The 17,740-nt window shown below is 43.8% G+C and overlaps 1 protein-coding gene across 1 annotated transcript in view; it reads right to left on the bottom strand.

Moving 5' to 3' along the window:
* LOC112577285 overlaps positions 1-17,740 on the bottom strand; it is a 40,358-nt gene that overhangs the window by 5,056 nt on the left and 17,562 nt on the right. The window contains 1 exon segment of the mRNA XM_025260336.1: positions 7,442-7,697. Within this exon segment, the coding sequence (XP_025116121.1) occupies positions 7,442-7,697 (256 nt within the window).

Raw genomic sequence — 17,740 nt, forward strand, 5'->3', positions numbered from 1 at the left:
AGTTCATGCAGCAGTCACAGCTGTAGTGCATGCGGCAGTCACAGTTCATGCAGCAGTCACAGTTCATGCAGCAGTCACAGCTGTAGTGCATGCGGCAGTCACAGCTGTAGTTCATGCGGCAGTCACAGTTCATGTGGCAGTCACAGCTGTGTGGGATCAAATAAGCTGTGCCTGAGTAGTATTTCCACACTCACGTGCGCACACATATATACACACATACACACACGCACAAACACTCGCACGAACACACATATGCACAAACACGTTTGCACACATACACAGTTGCACGAACACACGGACACATGTGCACACACACAAGCGCGTGCACGTGCAGGTTGCCGACATTGGCTGCTTGCCCTGTAGCAGTGGGTGTGGATGTGACAAGCCAGGCTACAAAGCCCGCTTCAGCGCCAGGTAGATGAGCAGGTAATGAGCAGGTAGACTTGAGGAGGATTTCAAATGAAAAACAAACACAGATAAAAATGTCAGCCGGCCCTTGAATAGTTGCTGTCATCACTCGTGGTAGGACTGCTCCAGTAAATATCAGGCACAACTGAGTCAAGAGTTATTATTATTTTTATTATTTTGACTAGAAAGCAAGACTAAAAACAGTCAACTATAATGAGGAAACAAATTATAATGAATACTTGTTTTTCTGTAGACAAATAGGTTGTGCAGCATCCAGGCATTTCAAGAAACAAACACAACTCTCAAGGCATTTGGTTCGATCATATTTTTTTATCTTATCGTGTTTTATCATTGTTTTGTCGGTTTAACAGGTGCAGACAAATGTGTCTGACTCTAACAAATATAAAGTTCTGTCATTTTTATTTTTGTTGAAATCACACAAGTCGTCATCTTTTCTTCTGACTTGCTGTCTCTTTTGTATGATTTTGCACAGAATGTTACTCGGGTGACTGATGATTGTCACGGCTATAGATCGTCGTGGGGGAAGGGGGAATAATCGCAAGTTTGTATTTACTTACTTACTCCCCTTCGTGCCTAAGGCGGTACATTACACATCCACTACAAACTTCCATTTTTGTCAATCCAGAAAGTTGAGGCCTGCTGCTCCACAACAGTTTGTATTGACCTTCGCTGTGTTTGCTGTGGCTGACCACCATCAGTTGTCCACTGGAGGGCTACAGTGGGTGGTGATGTGGCTTCATGGTGCCCACATGCCCTCACCATGGACATCTTCGTGTTTGACCTGTGGCTTGTGGCTGTCACATGTCAGCAGCTGGCTCTTGTCACCATTTCTTCATTAGTAATTAAGTGCAAGGCCGGAATATCTTGACAATGTCCCTCAGACATTTGCTTTGGTAGGTCTCTAGTTTGATGTTTGCTGATGTCTTCCAGCATTCACTTCACAGAGTGAGACTGAAAAGACATTGCTTCTGTAGATTCTTCATTTTCTGTTCCTTAGAGCCTTGACTGCTAAATTTCTTCTAGCATGGAAAATGCTTGATGTGCTTGATGAGTCAGTTCTTCACATCCTGTTCTGTATCTCCATCTGTTGTTACTACACTGCCAAGGTATGTCAATTCTTCAGTCTCCTCTACTTCTTTGTTATCAGTTCTGGTGGGTTCTCTTGACTTGCATTCTGTCTCATTTCTTTTGTTTTGCCTGTGTTTATTTTAAATCATATTTTTATGCATTTTTGCTCCGATTGTTGATCTTTTCCTTCGCATCTTTCCGCTGTCTGAAGAACATAACAATGTCATCAGCATAATCTGCCCTCCAGTACACATGTCAGTGTCCAACAAATTCCTCTTTCTTGTATTTTGTTGTTTGTTTCATGAGCCAGTCCATGGCCAGTAGGAATAGTACGGGGACAGAATTCATCCCTGTTTGACACCAGTGTTTTAGGGTTAAAAGCTTGTTCAGCAAGAAGCCATGTTGGTCTATGGTCCAGCCCGTGGTAGTCTGTGATTCGGTTGGGAGGAGCAGGAGGCAGGAATACTAGCGGTTAACTGCCTGCCAACCTGTCCCACATCCTTATTTCAGAGAAAAGGTGACAGATGGCGCTGATCATACGTAGCTCATAATACACAGACTGACAGACAGCTGTCACTTGTTTATCATAATAGGCAGACTGATAGACAGCTGTAACTTGTCTATCATAATAAACAGACGGACAGCTGTCACTTGTTTATCATAATAGACAGACTGATAGACAGCTGTAACTTGTCTATCATAATAGACAGACTGACAGCTGTCACTTGTTTATCATAATAGACAGACAGACTGACAGCTGTCACTTGTTTATCATAATAGACAGACAGACTGACAGCTGTAACTTGTTTATCATAATAGACAGACTGACAGCTGTCACTTGTTTATCATAATAGGCAGACTGGCAGACAGCTGTAACTTGTCTATCATAATAGACTGACAGCTGTAACTTGTCTAGCATAATAGACTGACAGACTGACAGCTGTCACTTGTTTATCATGATAGGCAGACTGACAGACAGCTGTAACTTGTCTATCATAACAGACTGACAGCTGTAACTTGTCTAGCATAATAGACAGACAGACAGCTGTAACTTGTCATTATAGGCAGACAGACTGACAGGCAGCTGTAACTTGTCTATCATAATAGACAGACTGACAGACAGCTGTGACTTGTCATTATAGGCAGACAGACTGACAGGCAGCTGTCACTTGTTTATCATAATAGGCAGACTGGCAGACAGCTGTAACTTGTCTATCATAATAGACAGACTGACAGCTGTCACTTGTTTATCATAATAGACAGACTGACAGCTGACACTTGTCATTATAGGCAGACAGTCTGACAGCTGTAACTTGTCTATTATAATAGACAGACTGGCAGACAGCTGTAACTTGTCTATCATAATAGACAGACTGGCAGACAGCTGTAACTTGTCTATCATAATAGACAGACTGACAGCTGTCACTTGTTTATCATAATAGACAGACTGACAGCTGTAACTTGTCATTATAGGCAGACAGACTGACAGCTGTAACTTGTCTATCATAATAGACAGACTGACAGACAGCTGTAACTTGTCATTATAGGCAGACAGACTGACAGACAGCTGTAACTTGTCTATCATAATAGACAGACTGACAGCTGTAACTTGTCTATCATAATAGACAGACTGACAGACAGCTGTAACTTGTCATTATAGGCAGATAGACTGACAGACAGCTGTCACTTGTCCATCAAATGTCATGTCTGCAGTGACAATGAATGCCAGGTTCCTGACGGATGACAGCAAGGAATGCTGGTTGTTTCCACCTTGGTGTGATTGGGTGGACTGACGAGCGATGAGTGATTTCCTCTTCTCGAGCGTTGGAGGGTTTCCGCTTTATCCTCCTTCAGTATTTTTGACACCACCCAGTCTTTGGCTACATGAAGACAGACTTGTATGGTGCTGACAGAAGAGTGAGACTAGTGGGGGTCGTGGAGCTGTGCAGCTGCGTGTCATCAGTATACGATTGATGATGAACACGGATTTCCCCATGTAGCCCTAGGGCAGCGCCTTCAATCCCTCCTTCGTCCCCCCTCGTTTCAGAACTTCCTAACTACTACTTCCCCACCCTCTGGTAGTAAAATAAAAATTTCGGAGTGTTTTAGCCAACGACTGTTTATTTTTTAAACACCTATTTCTGTTCTTTCAGAATTCTTTAACTGAGTCTTTGCCATGAAGTATCAGTCACTCTCCACAGAAAATTTTGAGTTCAATAAGTAAAAAAATTGTTTTTTAATTTTTTTTATTGGTATTTTATGAGCGTTGATCACAATCAGTAGCAACTGAATTACATCCCAGCCGTCCTCGTGTAATAATAATAATTGATGTGAAAGGAAAAGTAAATCGTTTGATAATAACAAGGCGATGTGAAGGAGAAGTAATTAATTATTAATTATTTCCTTTTAAGACAAGATTTTACTTGTAAAACACTATGTAGTTATTTGATAGCACGATTGACGCTGTGTAGGTATTTGCTAAACATGTTCTTTGACAAGAACTTACCACTACTGCTTTCTCTAGTTTCCTCTACCACTGTCGCCACTCTCACCACCACTCTCACCACCACCACCACCACCACCACCACCACCAACCTCCGATGCATTGTAGTCCCGATCACGTGGCTAAAATGGTTGTCCAAGTAAACACAAAATAAAGGAGAATGCCGGCAGTCTGTAGTATGTAGAGTGTGTATGTGTGTGCGTCTGTGTGTTGTATTCTAAAGTCTTCGTAATCTTTCAACTCCGCTTGGAAACCCCCCGGGTAACCTGTCGGTCCCAAGCCCGGATGACGGAGAAGGGTTGGTCGTGGCTAGCAACCCCACCTGTAAAACAACCCCTGTTACAGAAAGAAATCCACCACAAGGACAACGAGAGCCTGGACGGGAAGATCCCTCCACCAGGGCCTGTGACGTATGCTGGTGAAAGCCCTCGGGAAGCCAGCTCGCCACATCTTCTCACGGCCAAGACAAAAACCAGGATAGAGACCTGGAACATCAGAACCCTATACGAGAGAAGTAAATCAGCTCAGGTAGGACAGCAAATGAACTCTTTCATCCTATACCCGTATATTTATTGCTTATATCTGTTGCTCACAGTCATATTTTCTTCATGTTTTTCTCTATTAACCTCGATGCAACTCTATTAACCTCATTATGTCTTTCTCTAGTATCCCCTTTTCTTTTGTCTTTCTCATGCTATCACTTTCTCTCTCCGTGTTCTTAAGAAAACTGCTCCCAAGACCAGTCCCTTACATATCCCATCAGCAATCTCTTGCATTATCTCTACACACCAAGATCCGCATCTTTAAGATAAGTGTAAAGTCAGTCCTTCTGTAGGGATCTGAGACATGGCGAGTGACGAATACCATCACCAACAAGTTAAAGACATTCGTCAACAGATGTCTGCGCCACATCATCAACATCAGATGGCCTGAGAAGATCTCCAATACAGACCTGTGGGAGAGAACCAACCAAACACCTGCCAGCCAAGACATCAGGAAGCGGAAGTGGGGCTGGATCGGTCACACCTTATGAAAGCCAGCCGACAGTTTAACAAGACAAGCTCTGGGCTGGAACCAACAGGGGAGGCGCAGGGTTGGGAGACCCAGACAGACGTGGAGACGATCAGTCCACAGAGAGGCAGAGATAGCTGGCATGACCTGGTCCCAACTGGAGAGGGACGCCCAGAACAGGGTCCGATGGCGGGGTGTGGTTGCGGCCCTATGCTCCACTGGGGGTGAATAGCAACAAGAAAAACGTTTTGCATACAAGCACAAGACCAGTCTCCCACCTCGTGAACATTCCCTTACATACAAGCACAAGACCGATGCCTTAGCAAGGAGCGCGGTCTCTACCCTCAAGGGACACAAGGAACCTCTTAACGTAGCAGTCAAGCAGCGCAAGCTGATCTGATTCATCCATGTCATCTATGGCATCCATGTTATACGTGTCACCCACGTTATCCACGTCACCCATGTCACCCGGGACGACACTGTGTAAGACCGTCATTCGGGACACTGTCGAGGGTCTAGCCTCTCAAGATCTCCCTCAGGGGTTAGCCGTGTCACCTGCGGCCTTTAGCGAGGTCCCTCCGTCAACCGGTACACTCTAGCGAGAAATTTCAAATAGTTCAAGAGCTAATTTATTGTAAATCGTCTCTCTGTCTTTCAGTTCTTGTGTATTCAATCAGCTCTCAGAAACAGAAAAGCAAAGCGTTTGGCGTGTGAACCATCTCAATGTCTGTCTTTCAGTCCATCTATACCATTCTATTTGTAAGTACAGCAGAGTGTAGAGACAGGCGTGTCCACCCGATCCAAGACAAGTAGAAGAACAGGCCATCATCGTCACTGTCGTTGCCACAGATCACAGTCGATCTTAACTTTCAGCAGAACACAGAAAGTCTTCAATTTCATCAATACTACTTCTCATTACCAAATATTCCACAAGCATCTTGGGACAAGTTAAATCCCACACCGGTAGAGGTCTAGCATACCCTAAAGTGGTCTAACCGTCTTGTTACCGACATTTATTGTCCTCCGTGAGTCAATGTTTCTGCGATAAGTTAAGTTAGAACTACTTTAGCATCTATTCATTAAAAATAACGGCTGGCGGCCATGTTGACTATGGATCCTTCTACATTTCTTAACTTCAACCTGATACATTGTATGACAAACAACGTCTTCGATATGATTGTTATCAGCCTTCAACATCACAGTGCAGGTCTCACCAATACCTAGCTGCCTGCTTGACTGTCAAATAGTTTGAAATATTCAACATGCCACATAAAGTTTGAGTTCTACATTCATACCGCCACCAACATCTATGATGTTGAAAGATGAAAATACATGTTGACAGTCGGTTTCTACATTGTGATAAGTGTTAATTATTTCTAGTATTCATCGCCTGGAACACAACTCCTCTTTGTCCTAACATGAGTATGTAGTATGTAGTCCGAAAGTCCATTATCATCTCAGAAAATAAAGTATCAGCATTGTGAGAGCAGCGAGCGAGAAGATAATGAGAGCAGCGAGCGAGAAGATAATGTTGCTTGGTTGTGTATAAAGGACATGACCTGCACCAACTCCCTGAGGAATTCAGTAAAATCTTTCTTACTTGTGTACATGGCGGCTGCTCTTAGACTGTCCGCCATCAGAGGGCGCCTCGTCTGTTTTCTTGACACCGATTGGCAGTTTACAACAGGTGAATGTTTACATTTCCTTTCTTTGCTACAATAAACATCATCAAGCTCGTACTCATGAAACTAAAGTTGTTTAAGGTGTTATATGACATAATAATTAGTCATACTTATGCTCATGTGACATAATAAGTAGACAGTTATACCTGTCGTTATCAACATCCATTTCGTTGTCTTTGCTCTACACCTGACAGTTAATTACCTGAGAGAGAGAAACAGAAGTCTGTGTGTGAGAGACAGAGAGTGCGCGTCTCAGTATAGCGTCTAACCACGTGACATCTGATACAGCGTCTAACCACGTGACACTAACCACGTGACATCTGATACAGTGTCTAACGACGTGACACTAACCACGTGACATCTGATACAGTGTCTAACCACGCGACACTAACCACGTGACATCTGATACAGTGTCTAACCACGTGACATCTGATACAGCGTCTAACCACGTGACACTAACCACGTGACATCTGATACAGTGTCTAACCACGTGACATCTGATACAGCGTCTAACCACGTGACACTAACCACGTGACATCTGATACAGTGTCTAACCACGTGACACTAACCACGTGACATCTGATACAGTGTCTAACCACGTGACACTAACCACGTGACATCTGATACAGCGTCTAACCCACAGCAGCTGTTGTCCGTCCTTTTGCCGATTGAAACTTAGACAAATCGCAACACAAACGTAAAACGTGTTTTTGGAAGCGGGTGGATCTGCCAAAGAAAACGAAAAAACTGAGGGAGCTATTGATATAAGGGAAGTAATAGACCGTGACGATGGAGGTCATGTATAAATTGTAGTACTGGCCCACCAGAGAAAACTCGTGCACTGTGACGTTCGCGAGGTAGAAGATGACCCAGGGGATGGTGGTGAGGATGTAGACACAGCACACCAGCACCAGCATCTTGGTCAGTGCCGTGTGCTGCCCTTGACCTCCCTCACTGCTGCAGCTGGTCGTCTTCCGCCAGGTCATGGCGGCCCTCAGCTTGACCACCGTCAGGGCGGTGCACACGGCAACGACAACGAATGTGGCGATGGGGATGACATTCATCATCACAATGTTTTCTAGAACTGTAAAGAAAATTTGATTGTTCATAAACAACTCAGAACTGACAAGTCCGAACTTTGCCGAGGTATTATTAACTCGAAGTACTACAAATCGCGCGGGCATCGTGAAAAGGGCCGCCTGAGAGAAACAAAGGATGAAGACCATCATCACCGCCATGGTGCGGGTGCGGATCAAAGAGGCCGCCTTGAGGGGGAACACGACACACAGACAGCGCTCCACGGCTATCACCGTGGTGATACATCCAGAGGCAGTGCGGAACCCCTGACCCACTCCGGTTAAGTAAGCTTGAAAGAAAGCGTAAAGGCCATCCCACGTGACCGGGTCAACCCTCTCGATGTAATATGTCATCCCGAAGATCGCACACATGGTGATGAGGCCGAGGTCGGCCACGGACAGAGCCAAGAGACAGACGTTCATGCGGTCCCCAAGTCCCTGGCGCCAGAACACCACACAGTTGATGACGTTGGTGGGCAGGCCGATAACGACGACGACAGGCTTGATGACACAGTTCAAGATGTAGACCGCCACTAAGTACTGGCTGCGAGTTAGGATGTCGTGTGGATTGTCCCAGGGTATGAGGCCAGGCGCTGCTGGGACAGCGCTGAAGTTGTTCATGGTGTCCGCTGATGGTGGACACCCTGGAGGTGAGTGTGCGTGTGACTGACTGCAGGCAGTGAGAAGGTGAGAGAACGACAAACCTCTCACATCACATCTGTGAGTCGATCATCAAATGACATGAAATGATTCAAAGCAGCGCGTGTTGGAGACGCCGCACGTGCTGCACGCTGACACGTGTACTGTATGTCTCCGCGGACTTCTTCATCCTCATCTGCTCTTTCTTATTTTATCTTTTCTTCAATTCAAGGGCACTAGGACTTCAAGAGGCAGACGTTGGGAATGTGTGAGGCCACAGAAATATCGATATATATATATAGACATTGAGATATATATATACATCGCATACTGTCACGCCTACTGGCAGCAAACATTTCCTGCAACATTTATAACAGCGAGGTCCTCCTCCTATTTGTCTTGTGTCACTCGAGTTTACTGTCGACAGTTATTGCGAAACACACACACACATACACAAAAGACACACCAACACGCACACACAAACACGCACACACATACACAAATAAACACACAAACATACACGCAAACACACACACTCCACAGTGGCAGTAAAGATAAAAGAAGGATGCTACTTAACACGTGGCAATACCGCGTGCAGCCTACTGCGTACTTCAGTGAAGTAAACAAATGCAGTAAAGTAAACAACTTCAGTGAAGTAAACAAAGCTGCTAAGCACCAGCAGCAGTGTGCCGAGCGCTGTATTGACTGTCGGTGCACTTGTCCCACACAGTGGAGTAGCTGCACGTGCACGCCGCCTGAGCTGTGAGCAAACAGTGAGTACGTAGTGGGTGAGTGGGGTGAGTGGGGGCGCAGTGAGGACAGGTGAGCTCCCCTTGTTAGAGAGCTTTACTGTCGGCAGCGCGTGAACTTCTAGTAGTGTGTGTGTGTGTGTTTTTGTGCGTGTGTGTGTCTGTGTGTGTGTTTGTGTGTGTGTGTTTTTGTGCGTGTCTGTGTGTGTGTGTGTGTGTTTTGTGTGTGTGTGTGTGTGTGTGTGTTTTTGTGCGTGTGTGTGTCTGTGTGTGTGTTTGTGTGTGTGTGTTTTTTGTGCGTGTGTGTGTCTGTGTGTGTGTTTGTGTGTGTGTGTTTTGTGCGTGTCTGTGTGTGTGTGTGTGTGTTGTGCGTGTCTGTGTGTGTGTGTGTGTTCTGTGTGTGTGTGTGTTTGTGTGTGTGTGTTGTGTGTGTTGTGTGTTTGTGCGTGTCTGTGTGTGTGTTTGTGTGTGTGTGTTTTGTGTGTCTGTGTGTTGTGTGTGTGTGTGTGTTTGTGTGTGTGTGTGTGTGTTGTGTGTGTGTGTGTGTGTGTGTGTTGTGTGTGTGTGTGTGTGTGTGTGTGTGTGTGTTTGTGTTTGTGTGTGTGTGTGTGTGTGTTGTGTCTGTTTCTGTGTGCGTCTACAGACGTCAGAGATCTGTTAACAGGCATTAACACAGAACTGCAAGACCTCACCAACAAACAGACAGACAGACAGACTGTCACAAACCTGCTGTGTATTTTGTTTAAATATTTTTTTTTTTTATTTAGTTAGGAAGGGGATAGGGAGAAGTAATTGGAAAGGGAAGGTGGTAAAACACCTATTAGTGGGCTGTCAGTGTCAACAGCCTGAGGCGTGCCGCGCCATACAGGGATGGCTGGCCGGTCTTTGTGTAATTAAGTTCTGTTGATAGGTTGTTTGTTGATTAGTTCGAACAAAGGAAAGAGTGTGATAGTGTTTTCGATGTGTGTGGTTTGATTGGGGTTTTTCCTTGACGGGAGCGGGGAGAAGGGACAGTCTCTTTGGTGTTGTCAGTGGTCCGGAGGAGCGGACGGTTTTTGTTTTGTAACCAGTCTTGACGGACTGTGTGTTGTTGTACAAATCCTGACCAGATTGTTGTGACAAGTCCTGACCAGACTGTCCTGACTTGTATCAAGTCCTGACCAGATCAGACCAGACTTGTGTTGTACAAGTCCTGAACTGACTTGAAGTTACCAGACTCGTTTGTACTTTTGTTAGCATTGAACCTGTTGAGGTGAGTGTGAATCTTAGTTGATTTTTTCGGTGAATGTGTATTTCTGTATTGGATGAGTGCGATCTATTTGTGTATACTTCATGAACATGGTTTGAAGTAGCTAAGAGTGAATTTACATTTATCTAAAGAATGGTTTTGTTCTTCTCTCCAGGTTTTACTTTTGGATTTACTTGTGGATTTTCTTGTGGATTTTCTTTGGGATATAACTTCAAGAAGAAGTGGAAACTTTGTGTACTTTTCATGTGGATATATGGTGTATCTTACAAGCGGACACGTTGTGTCGTTTCAAGTGAGACTTTGAGAGGAACTGTGCAAGAAGAGTGAATACTTTTGAAACTTTGGAAGAAACGTGTGTTAGAACTGTGAGGTTGGGAAATTAGGAATTGTTTTGTGTTGTGTTTCTCTTTTGATTTTTAAATTATATTATATTTTCAAATTTTAAATTGTTGTCTGTGTTTTGATTTTATTTATATTCCTCGTCTGAAAGGCACTGTAGAGTGCAGGTGACACAGACAGACAGACAGACAGTTTAACTACAAGACCTCACCAACAGACAGACAGGTAGTCACACAGGTAGTCACAATAAACAACAACCTCAACTTCCATTCACTCACAATAATGCATGGTGTGTGTGTGTGTCAGCGTGTGTGTGTGTGTGTATGTGTGTCTGTGTGTCTGTGTGTGTGTGTGAGTGTCTGTATGTGTGTCTGTGTGTGTGTGTGAGAGTGTGTTTAACAAAATTATCGTTGGGACCAGCAGTTGTTGCGCACGACTGCCGTCGTCTAGGCGACAAGAGCGATGATCTCGATGATGCAAGTTTCCGCCATTTTGGGAACACAGCGCCTTGACGACGGTGAGCATCACTTGAGATGACATTAAATTGTTTACAGGAACATGTTGACAAACACGTTGTGTGCGGACCTTGTAGAACTTCGTCACGTGAGAGTCTCATGCAGTGACCCCGGATGTTGGAAACTCGCTGGAGTGAATAGATTTGACGTCACGCGTGACGCAACCTCCACCGCTCATGGATTTTCGTCGGCGATGACGTAACTGACGCATTGAAACACACAAAACATGTCAACAACAACAACACACAGCAGGCCAGTATTATCATATTATCGCCTGAAACCTTTATTCATCCATTGACTGATGTTCACGTTCACCAAAACAAACAAACAAACAAACATGTTGTAAACAAGATGTCCGACGGTCAGCCACAGGCCAACGTTGTCACAGAGTCGTCTACAGTGGGATGATCTCACCACTGGACACCAACTAACTTACTGGCCGCTCCCTCGTGTCTCGGTCTCGCCCTACTCACGTCTCTGTCTCACTCTAGTCACGACTCACTCATGTCACGTCTCTGTCTAACTCTAGTCACGACTCACTCATGTCACGTCTCTGTCTCACTCTAGTCACGACTCACTCATATCACGTCTCTGTCTCACTCTAGTCACGACTCACTCATGCCTCAGTCTCGCCCTACTCACGTCTCTGTCTCACTCTAGTCACGACTCACTCATGTCACGTCTCTGTCTCACTCTAGTCACGACTCACTCATGTCACGTCTCTGTCTCACTCTAGTCACGACTCACTCATGCCTCAGTCTCGCCCTACTCACGTCTCTAACTCACCGTCTACTTCACGACTCACTCATTGTCACGTCTCTGTCTCACTCTAGTCACGACTCACTCATGTCACGTCTCTGTCTCACTCTAGTCACGACTCACTCCTGTCACGTCTCTGTCTCACTCTAGTCACGACTCACTCAGTCAGTCACGTCTCTGTCTCACTCTAGTCACGACTCACTCATGTCACGTCTCTGTCTCACTCTAGTCACGACTCACTCATGTCACGTCTCTGTCTCACTCTAGTCACGACTCACTCCTGTCACGTCTCTGTCTCACTCTAGTCACGACTCACTCATGTCACGTCTCTGTCTCACTCTAGTCACGACTCACTCCTGTCACGTCTCTGTCACTCTAGTCACGACTCACTCATGTCACGTCTCTGTCTCACTCTAGTCACGACTCACTCATGTCACGTCTCTGTCTCACTCTAGTCACGACTCACTCATGTCACGTCTCTGTCTCACTCTAGTCACGACTCACTCTGTCACGTCTCTGTCTCACTCTAGTCACGACTCACTCATGTCACGTCTCTGTCTCACTCTAGTCACGACTCACCCATGTCACGTCTCTGTCTCTCTAGTCACGACTCACCCATGTCACGTCTCTGTCTCACTCTAGTCACGACTCACTCATGTCACGTCTCTGTCTCACTCTAGTCACGACTCACTCCTGTCACGTCTCTGTCTCACTCTAGTCACGACTCACTCATGTCACGTCTCTGTCTCACTCTAGTCACGACTCACTCATGTCACGTCTCTGTCTCACTCTAGTCACGACTCACCCATGTCACGTCTCTGTCTCACTCTAGTCACGACTCACTCATGTCACGTCTCTGTCTCACTCTAGTCACGACTCACTCATGTCACGTCTCTGTCTCACTCTAGTCACGACTCACTCATGTCACGTCTCTGTCTCACTCTAGTCACGACTCACTCATGTCACGTCTCTGTCTCACTCTAGTCACGACTCACTCATGTCACGTCTCTGTCTCACTCTAGTCACGACTCACTCATGTCACGTCTCTGTCTCACTCTAGTCACGACTCACTCATGTCACGTCTCTGTCTCACTCTAGTCACGACTCACTCATGTCACGTCTCTGTCTCACTCTAGTCACGACTCACTCATGTCACGTCTCTGTCTCACTCCACGACTCACTCATGTCACGTCTCTGTCTCACTCATCACGACTCACTCTACTCTAGTCGACTCACTCATGTCACGTCTCTGTCTCACTCTAGTCACGACTCACTCAGTCACGTCTCTGTCTCACTCAGTCACGACTCACTCATGTCACGTCTCTGTCTCACTCTAGTCACGACTCACTCATGTCACGTCTCTGTCTCACTCTAGTGAAGACTCACTCATGTCACGTCTCTGTCTCACTCTAGTCACGACTCACGTCTCTGTCTCACTTAGTCACGACTCATCATGTCACGTCTCTGTCTCACTCTAGTCACGACTCACTCATGTCACGTCTCTGTCTCACTCTAGTCACGACTCACTCATGTCACGTCTCTGTCTCACTCCAGTCACGACTCACTCATGTCACGTCTCTGTCTCACTCTAGTCACGACTCACTCATGTCACGTCTCTGTCTCACTCCAGTCACGACTCACTCCTGTCACGTCTCTGTCTCACTCTAGTCACGACTCACTCATGCCTCAGTCACACCACCAACCAATGTCCCTGCACTGCTGGCAGATGATTGTTTCCAGTTAACTACTAAAACGAGGCACGAGACGACAAAGCTTCCGGTTTATTCACATTCTTTGTTACGGCTCGCCGAGACTAACAGCGGATCACTTCGCAAGAGGCCAAGAGTGAGTCTCGGCGTACAGACATCAGTCCATCAGTGCACTCACTGACCTCTCTCTGTCTCTCTCTTTCTCACTTCTCTCTTCTTGTCATCTCTCTTCTTGTCTATCTTTCTCTCACCTTTGTCTTGTCTCTCTTTTTTATCTCTGTCTCTCGTCTTATCTCTCTCTCTCGTCTGTCTTTGCTCTTTCTGTTTTCCCGTCTCTGTCTCTGTCGTTTCTCTGTCTCTCTCATCTCTGTGTTCTTGTCTTTATCTTTCTCTCTTACAGCATCTGTTCTCCTCCATCTCTCACACAACTGTCTCTGTTTTTGTCTATCTCAGTCTCTCTTACACCTTCCTTTCTGTTTTGCTTCTCACACCTTCTTCTGTCTCTTTTTCAGTCTCTCTCATCCCTCCCACTCTGTTATTGTCTCTCTGTCTCTGTCTCTCTCACATCTGCTCCTCTTTTGTTGACTGTTTATTCTTGATCTATTTGTCTTTCTGTCTTGTCTGTTTTTCTTCTATTTCTATCTCTCTCCCTCTCTCTATGTCTTCCTCCCCCCCCCCTTCTCCCTCTTCAGGCCCTCGTCAGTCGCGAAGGTCGAGAACCTCCTCCATGACACCCCGACTCGCCCTTCCACCCACCAGGGTTTTCTTGCCCGACCTTCCTAAACCCTCCTGGGCAGTGGACCGGAACACTTCTTTGATGTTACCAGTACCTGTGTCGTGACATCTGTACTGCTCCCCTGGTGTGACAGTAGTTGTGTAGTGTCAGTAGTGACATCTGTACTGCTCCCCTGGCGTGACAGTAGTTGTGTAGTGTCAGTAGTGACATCTGTACTGCTCCCCTGGCGTGACAGTAGTTGTGTAGTGACAGCTGTACTGCTCCCCTCTCTCTCCTTTCTTTTCAGTCACAAGGTGTGACAGTAGTTGTGTAGTGACATGTGTCAACTTGCAAGTTTTTCATCTTGGAGCTTTGAAGCCCTTTATCCCTCTCTCTCTCTCTTCCGTATTTCTGTTTTCTCATTCTTTATCTCTGTGTGTATTTATTCTCTCTTTTACGATAAAAATTAAGGTAATGTTATGGATTAATTTCTAAAATGTCTGTCCGTCCTTCCGTCCGTCCGTCTGTTATGCTGTCCCTCTCTCTCTATCCTTTCTTTTCAGTCACAAGGTGTATCTGTGTATCAAGTGTATCTGCATGCCTATGTGTCTGTCCATCTGTCTGCCTTTTTTCTAATTTGTCTTTGCTTCAGCTGTTCTGTACCGTGACTAGTGATCTGCCTGTCAATACTTCCCTAAATACTTCCCTACTTCTCGTTGTCACATATCTGTGTGGTCCCTCCTGGCCCCGAGCCTTGCCTGACGTTTGCTTCCGGTCGCTGAGGATATTTTCTGTAAGTGTTGTAGGTGTCGAGTGTGGACACCCTGCCCTGACAGCTGAACCCAGCTGTGGACAGCAGTCACTCCACCATCAAAGGCCTTGACTGCATCAAGCCACGCAATTATTCACCGTTTGACCCTGATGCACATGGCTGAGCTTCCTCAGCAGCCTGACCGAAAGGACCGGAAGTAGCGACCATGACCTTAGCTGACACGCTAAGTTGAAACACTGTCAGGCAGGAAATGTGTTTGGATTATCAGTTTACTAGAAACACAGTGAGCAACACGATTATAAAATGTTTGGAACTAAAACTGCTTTAATTAAGAAAAGTGTTTGTGGCACTGGTCTAACAGTCGGGTCAGGGGTCAGCAAGTTCATCTGACGGACTCGTGCCAGCACCTCAAGGGCCTGAGAACTGTTAGTGAAATATTTCTTTGTTTGTTTACAACAGTTGTGCAGCTTGCCCCAGAAGGTCAAAGGACGAACTCCATAGCTAACCCTGCTTTATTAGTTCACCTGCTAATTAACTACAGGTGTGCCATCTGACAACTGACATCAACAGGTGACACAAGACACCTCGACAGTGGTGTCAGGCCTCGGCCTAGTCACTGGTGTATGACACCATGAACAGCTTACAGCCCAGTAATATTTATTATAGTGTAAACCGTACAGAACAGTAATATTAATTATAGTATAAACCGTACAGAACAGTAATATTAATTATAGTATAAACCGTACAGAATAGTAATATTAATTATAGTATAAACCGTACAGAATAGCAATATTAATTATAGTATAAACCGTACAGAATAGCAATATTAATTATAGTATAAACCGTACAGAATAGCAATATTAATTATAGTATAAACCGTACAGAACAGTAATACTAATTATAGTATAAACCGTGCAGAATAGTATTATTAAATAATACTATCAAACCGTACAGAACAGTAACAATAATTACAGTATATCAAACATTACAGTAACAATGATTACAGTATATCAAACATTACAGAACAGTAACAATAATTACAGTATATCAAACATTACAGAACAGTAATATTAATTACAGTGTCTAACCACACAGAACTGTAATATTAATTACAGTATATCAAACAGAACTGTAATATTAATTACAGTATCAAACAGAACAGTAACAATAATTACAGTATCAAACAGAACTGTAATATTAATTACAGTATCAAACAGAACAGTAACAATAATTACAGTATCTAACCACACAGAACTGTAATATTAATTACAGTATATCAAACAGAACTGTAATATTAATTACAGTATCAAACAGAACAGTAACAATAATTACAGTATCTAACCACACACAACTGTAATATTAATTACAGTATCTAACCACACAGAACTGTAATATTAATTACAGTATCAAACAGAACAGTAACAATCATTACAGTATCTAACCACACACAACTGTAATATTAATTACAGTATATCAAACAGAACAGTATCATTATTTACAGTATCAAACCACACAGAACTGTAATATTAATTACAGTATATCAAACAGAACAGTATCATTATTTACAGTATCTAACCACACAGAACTGTAATATTAATTACAGTATATCAAACAGAACAGTATCATTATTTACAGTATCAAACCACACAGAACTGTAATATTAATTACAGTATCAAACAGAACAGTAACAATCATTACAGTATCTAACCACACAGAACTGTAATATTAATTACAGTATATCAAACAGAACAGTATCATTATTTACAGTATCAAACCACACAGAACTGTAATATTAATTACAGTATCAAACAGAACAGTAACAATCATTACAGTATCTAACCACACACAACTGTAATATTAATTACAGTATCTAACCACACAGAACTGTAATATTAATTACAGTATCAAACAGAACAGTAACAATCATTACAGTATCTAACCACACAGAACTGTAATATTAATTACAGTATCTAACAGAACAGTAACAATCATTACAGTATCTAACCACACACAACTGTAATATTAATTACAGTATCAAACAGAACAGTAACAATCATTACAGTATCTAACCACACACAACTGTAATATTAATTACAGTATCTAACAGAACAGTAACAATCATTACAGTATCTAACCACACAGAACTGTAATATTAATTACAGTATCTAACAGAACAGTAACAATCATTACAGTATCTAACCACACAGAACTGTAATATTAATTACAGTATCTAACCACACACAACTGTAATATTAATTACAGTATCAAACAGAACAGTATCATTATTTACAGTATTTAACCACACAGAAACGAATATTAATTACAGTATATCAAACAGAACTGTAATATTAATTACAGTATCTAACAGAACAGTAACAATCATTACAGTATCTAACCACACACAACTGTAATATTAATTACAGTATCTAACAGAACAGTAACAATCATTACAGTATCTAACCACACAGAACTGTAATATTAATTACAGTATCTAACAGAACAGTAACAATCATTACAGTATCTAA

Source organism: Pomacea canaliculata, linkage group LG12 (assembly GCF_003073045.1).
Source record: "Pomacea canaliculata isolate SZHN2017 linkage group LG12, ASM307304v1, whole genome shotgun sequence".
Taxonomy (NCBI): Eukaryota; Metazoa; Mollusca; class Gastropoda; order Architaenioglossa; family Ampullariidae; genus Pomacea; species Pomacea canaliculata.